Here is a 6,383-nt window from a genome sequence, read left to right as displayed (position 1 = left end):
GCAAAACGTTTCGTAATTAAATTTACTAAAAGTCGTCCATACATTGCAAATTGGACATATTTTAGAGAAAAAAGTTTTTCTAACATCGAATTTTTTAAGTCCAAAATGAATTTTTTATTTAATTTTCATTTCACTTTAAATATTCTAGTCTGATCATATTTTCAAGTGATAAATGAGTTTTAATCACAAAATAGATTATATTTGTTTTATTGGGAGTAGTTAAAAGAAATAAAACGAAATTATACAGTTTTTTTGATTAAATTCAATTGATCTCGCACCATACCGCTTATGAGAAAATCAACTCCTTCTAAAAATCCGATGAGTTTTTTATGGTTGGAAAGATATCACAATAATATTTAATTTCTTATTTGGTCAAAGCCAATCTTAACAGGTGTCTGGAAATATTATGCTTATGAAAAAAGTCGTGGTTTGTTTTAATTTTTATTATTGCTATATATCCTAAAAAATAGTATCTGCACATGAATATTTATATTATTTTTGGGCTTCACTGAATAAATTGAATATTTTTGGTTCATCCTCTGAATTGGTATACCGTTTGGCTGCAATTTGTGTATCACTAATAGGCATAAAACAATAATATTTTTGGGTACCAGGGACAGTTTTAACCTTATCAAACAACTCCACCAATTCCTCTGACAAACATATTGTTCATTAGATTTACAACAGAAATTTAAATTGGTGATACATGTATCAGTTTGTTTCACTGCCCAGTCGAATAGTTCTCGCGGAGTTGCGATTGTGTTTCCATAGTATTTTGCAAGACTTGCTCTTTTTGCCATTTGCTTGAGAGTGCCACCAATAGCGTCACGCACTGCTTCCAATCCATGTATTTTCTTGAAATTACATAAGCTGGCATTTTTTTTATTTTTATAATGAGCTGCAGCTCTATCTGATTTAAAAAAAAACTTTTGATTTGTTTAACAAAATTTATCAATTTTGAAATAAATAGCTGAACTGCTACTGTGTCATGGGTCTGATATTATAATAAAACTAACATTTTCCAATTTATTATCTTTTTATGGTAAATCTAGAATTGGTGTATCACTGCTTGGGAAGTATTCCAGTGATATCCTTGAGCAGCGTTATAATTTTCAGAAAAGTTGCTAATTACCAGTATTTAACCTTCGTCCTTGACGCTTTTTTGTCTCTTTTGTTTCGTAGAAAAGAAGACTGTTATTTGCAAATAAAATCATGAGTTATGAGCTTATCAACTTTTTTTAGGTAGATAACAATACAAACATATTCATTATTTCTTATTCATCTGGCGTTTAAGGCAGGTACGTTTAGTAAGTTTTTTTTCACAACACTTTTTCTAGAAGAGAATTTAATGGGATATGGATAAGGTTGTTACTTTTCAATGTTTGCAATACTGTTGTGATACCTTTCGAACCATAAAAATCCGTCGAATTGTTAGACGGAGTTGATTTCCTCATAGGCAGAGGCGAAGTCCTTTGATTGCCTTAATTTATAAAACATAATCACTGTATAAATCCGTTTTTTAACTATTCTCAATAAAAATACAATTTATTTTCTGATTCAAACTCTTTTATCACTTGAAAACACGATCATATTTGACAGTTTAAAACAAAATCTTTGAAAAAAAAAAATCAGTTTTGGACTTAAAAAATTCGAAGTTAGAAAAACTTTTTTCTCTAAAATATACCCAGTTTGCAATGTATGGACGACTTTTAATAAATTTAATTACGAAACTTTTTGCTTAAGGACGATCAAAATCTGAAATGGCCGTTTTTTTTAAATCGACTTTAAAGTTTTGAATATTTTTTTTTTCAGTGTAGAAAATGTGTTTTTATTTTTTTCAAAATTTTTTCTCCAACTTCAGGAAATTTCACGACATTCCCCCATACAACACTTTTTTGTAGGTCTTGCCGTTTTCGAGTTATACGGGTTTATAAAAAAAAGTGAAATAAAAACTTTGGGACTTAAAAAATTCGATGTTAGAAAAACTTTTTTCTTTAAAATATGCCCAATTTGCAATGTATGGACGACTTTTAGTAAATTTAATAACGAAACATTTTGCTTAAGGATGATCAAAATCTGAAGAGGCCGTTTTTTTTAAATCGACTTTAAAGTTTTGAATATTTTTTTTCAGTGTAGAAAATGTGTTTTTATTTTTTCAATATTTTTTTCTAAAACGTCAGAAAATTTCACGACAGCCCCCATACAACACTTTTTTGTAGGTCTTATCGTTTTTGAGTTATACGGGTTTATAAAAAAAAAGTAAAAAAACTTTGACCCTTTCCAAATGTTAGTCTAGATCGATTTTGAAAAAACAAAGTACGCAAAGTTTCTTAGTTTCACATACTTTTGACATCCAGAAAGTTTCATTGAATTCTGAAGGGGTGCTGCCAATCGCGTGTCGAGTTGGCGTGAAATCCGTCAGCTGTAGAAGTTTAAGGTATGTGCTAATTTTGGAAGCAGTCTGAAAATTGGAAGGCAAGCGATATTTCAATACTTGTATTTTCCGGGGATTTGAAGCAAAATTTCTAGGAAAAACAAACGATAATTTTTGAAGCGATTTTTGATTAATTTGGAAATATTTGTGAAGGACTTTTGATGAACAATATCGTGATAAGAAATATCGAGTAAGGGAAAATTGACTGCACCAAATTTTGTTTATTTTTCTAATTTAACTTAAGTAACCATTTTTCTAAAAGGGAGGCATAAACCCTTGACTGCATTACTAGGAAATAACGGTTTTACATCAAATGAAACTATACATTTATCATAATCAATACTGCCAGAAGCCTGAAGTTAATTTGCAAATTCCTGAATATCATTAACTGAACGAGATTCGGAAGTTTTGGGCATGGTTGGGAATTCCTTAACCAGTCACTTTGCAAGTTTGTTTGTGATCTTTTTTCAGCTGATATAATTTCTTTAATTTTATTTCCAGGTTTATAGATCTTTGATAAGCTTTTGATACTTGGTAGAACTGGATTAGGAACTCCGAGCCGGCGAGTGTTATCTCCAAGAAGCACGGTATATTCTACTACAGTCTTACAATGTCTCACCATTGTGCGAAGAAGGATAGGCTCTTAGCGTAGTGATATTTTCATTCTTTTGATTATCATAGTACGCGTCATCCGAAATAAATACTGCACTTCCCTTGCTCGCTTTCACATAGTACAGGGTAACGGTCGTATTTTTGACCATCTTATATTCTATTCTAAGCGCTTGCACAGCCAATATTGAAAAGCATACTGGAAATATCAGAATGTCTTCTGGTATTTTCTTGTCAATATTAATGTTTGCAACACACCAGTAATGTGATACAACTATTAAAATGGCCAGTACCACTGTGCAGACTTGGTGTTGAAGTTAATTTAAAATTTGACGACGATCAGATAATTCACTTGTAATTATTCAACATGATAGACGAAAGTTTTTAAATTTTATAAAGGATGAAACGGGGACAACCGTACTAATCGTTCCATTTTGGGGGATAGGTAAAATCGTTGGGAGTGGCTTTACCAAGAATGTTACTGCACACTCCATTGCTGTGTGTTTTCCTGTTCTTTGGATGGGATATAGGTAGTTCAGCCTTATGCCCTGGCTCTAAAGACTTGGCTTAAGCGCCATTACTTGCTCTCTGAAATGAGACGAAAACTATCCCTTTCCCGTTAAGCAATATTCAAGATTACCGAAATTAAGGCTTAGCCTGAAGCAAGAACCAGAATAAGACCGCTAAAAAAATTCCTGGTGGCTTCAATTTTTGTGTGTAACGTGTTGTAACGGTTGCATGATTGAATTAAATCAATTTTAGTGAAAATAAAGACATTTTATATGAAAAAAAGAATTGATGCAAGTATTAAACAGTCCTATCTTTCCAATTGACTTGCGAATTGATGGAGTCTTTTTACTTAAACATGGAATTTGATGTAAAATGGCTCAGGGGGTCCAAATTATATTGATTACCCTACTGGTTTTACTTGAAGTTCTCTCAAAACTTTTTCCTCTGTATGCTTATGGGGTGACAATTATTATGTTGAATATATTATTGGCACTGTCCAAGAGTGTAGATGGTACAAGATATGACAAGTATGGCCCCGGTGGAGTAACCAATGATGGCAGGTTGAATTAGTTACGTCTTATCAATCTGTATAATGGTGCAAACATCAGCAAATCACTTTTTCTTATTCTTATACTACTAATGCTCATCAATACGAATTGTTTCACATCATCGGTGGGTAGATGCACGAACTGAACTGGGAAATCATGTTCTGCGATATGTCCTGGGCGTTGTACTTGATCAACTCTCCACAGAACTGATTGCGTTCCATAGCGTCGTATTGATAGTTGTGGATCAGACTGGTTGCCATGGACAGCTCCATGTTGATCCGGTCGAGTTCCATGTATATGCCATTGAAGTACTGTAAATTCAAGATCAACTTATTAACAAGGGCAATCTTAACGAAATGAATGAAAACCTTACCTCATTGATGCAATTAGAAGAAGTGGCAGCACAGATTTTCAGCTGCTTTGTCAAGGAAGTAAAATCACTCTTGATCAAATTAAATATTTCCACCAGAGCAGTGGCCACGGTTGGCACGGTGTCCACTTCCGTTTGCAGACATGTGCCGAACTTGGTCAACTGGTTGGGAAAACTAGTGGCCACTGTGGCGAACTGTGTCGAGCAGGATTCGGCATTTTGTTGATAGGAAAAGCCATTGAGCAGATTGTTGTAGCTCTGCATTATCTGGTCCATGGTTTGCTGTAGTTCGTACTGCAGACGGGACAAGTCGTTTCCAATAGTAGAGATCACCTGCTGTTCGCCGTAGTAGAACTGCCTCGTGAACATATCCAAATTGTTCAACACGCTCATCATGTTCGGTTGAGTGGCACCGTAGGAATCGTTCATCACCGCATAGGTGGAGTTAACATGCTCTATAAGGTTGTCGATCTTTGGCATCACTTTATTGCGGGCGTTGTTGAGGTTTTTGTAGTAGGCGGTTGAAACGGGTTCAATGCTTTTCAGGCTCAAGGCCATTGCCTGTAGACCTTCCGATCCGATGGATATCGAAGCGTACATCGTGAAGGCTCCTCCGCCGAGGAAGGCTAATGCACAAACAACCGTAACCCAAAGCTTCATCGTTATGATCAATATTCTGCACCGAAAACACCCGATAGGAACTGCCGTCGAGAATTGAATGATATTAAAACAGTATTTATATCATGTGGAAATTTCGGAAGAACAAAGAATCACATTATTTCTAGAATGCTGTACGAATACAAACGATAACAAGTTTGTTACAAGCGAGAGTTTTACGGATGTGTGATATATCTACATTTAACAATCATTTCTTTTTACTTATGCAAGATTATCATGCAATTATAGTTATTCTTACATAGGAACTCAATGATGGATTTGTTCTTTCAACTGATAAAGCATATGTACGTGAGGTAGATTTTGCATAGTTACAGTTGATAGAAATATATGAATATGTACTTGGTATTTTTCCATTAGTTCTGATCAGCGCTGTTAAGTATCAAGTTCGGTGCGCCATATTGAAGTTTACTCTTGGAGCGAATGATTTCAAAAGGTCATTCACAAATTTCTTGGAATTTTGGACAAAATTGAATAGACTAAATTTTTGCATGTCTACAAAACGTCTATTATTGGTATGAAGTGCTTGGATCAGATACACCACTGTACATGAAAAACATCTAGAAGGGTTTTAAAAATTCCTGAAAGGGGTCATGCACAAATTACGTCACGCTCCGAGGGGGGGGGGAAGGGGTCACGCCAAGCGTGACAAGCCTTACAAAAATTTCGGAGGACCCATTTTTTTTCTGTTCGGAACATAAACCACTACGACCAAGATTTGATCTATTGTAGTATATCCCGCGTCCTTTGTTTAGTGCATGTCGTGTTACCTTATCACTATTGAGAAGTGATAAAGTATTCGGCTTTCTTACAGTTGTAATTCCTAACTTGATCGCAGGAAAGGATTCTAATTGAAAGGTTCCGCTATTTATACCCTCTGAAGAATGTGGTGGGTACACTCTCCACAGGTGCGCCCCATTATCAGTCAAAATCGGATCCCTTGATAAAGCCAAGAAATTGCACCGATATTGTCCATGCATCAGAATCCTAGTCCTTACTTCTTCAAACCAGAGAACTAAATAAATAAAAGATTAGAAAACAAATTGTTGTATTCGACTCATTTTTTTTCCTTGTCTCAAGATCATTCTCGGCAACCGGGAAAACCGAGACTTGTCACTTTCAACAAGGTTTACAATTGTAATAAGGACTAAAAAATGTTCCTTTGATTACTATAATATCCTGTTCTCTTCGTTTGAAGCAGTCAGGACTAGGGTTCACTGGTAGATCTTTACCCCAT

At 34.9% G+C, this 6,383-nt stretch overlaps 1 protein-coding gene across 1 annotated transcript; it reads right to left on the bottom strand.

Annotated features, from left to right (window-relative positions):
• Positions 1-3,805: 3,805 nt before the first annotated feature.
• On the bottom strand, positions 3,806-5,193 carry LOC110675456. Its single transcript, XM_021840543.1, has 2 exons — positions 4,475-5,193; positions 3,806-4,412 (listed from the first exon to the last, which is right to left on the bottom strand). The coding sequence occupies exons 1-2, from the start codon at positions 5,129-5,131 to the stop codon at positions 4,215-4,217; spliced, it is 855 nt and encodes a 284-aa protein (XP_021696235.1). The 5' UTR covers positions 5,132-5,193; the 3' UTR covers positions 3,806-4,214.
• Between the last annotated feature and the right edge of the window lie 1,190 nt (positions 5,194-6,383).

The sequence above is a fragment of the Aedes aegypti genome, chromosome 2, assembly GCF_002204515.2.
Source record: "Aedes aegypti strain LVP_AGWG chromosome 2, AaegL5.0 Primary Assembly, whole genome shotgun sequence".
In the NCBI taxonomy this organism is placed as follows: domain Eukaryota; kingdom Metazoa; phylum Arthropoda; class Insecta; order Diptera; family Culicidae; genus Aedes; species Aedes aegypti.
Note: the sequence above shows the minus strand (reverse complement) of the source record. Positions and strands in the feature narration are given on the sequence as shown.

Excerpts from the sequence above, each read along its gene's own strand:
- LOC110675456 (XM_021840543.1), bottom strand. The coding sequence starts at position 5,131 with ATGAAGCTTTGGGTTACGGTTGTTTGTGCATTAGCCTTCCTCGGCGGA. Across the intron at positions 4,413-4,474 it reads CTTCTAATTGCATCAATGAG|TACTTCAATGGCATATACAT; the intron begins GTAAGGTTTTCA and ends TTGAATTTACAG.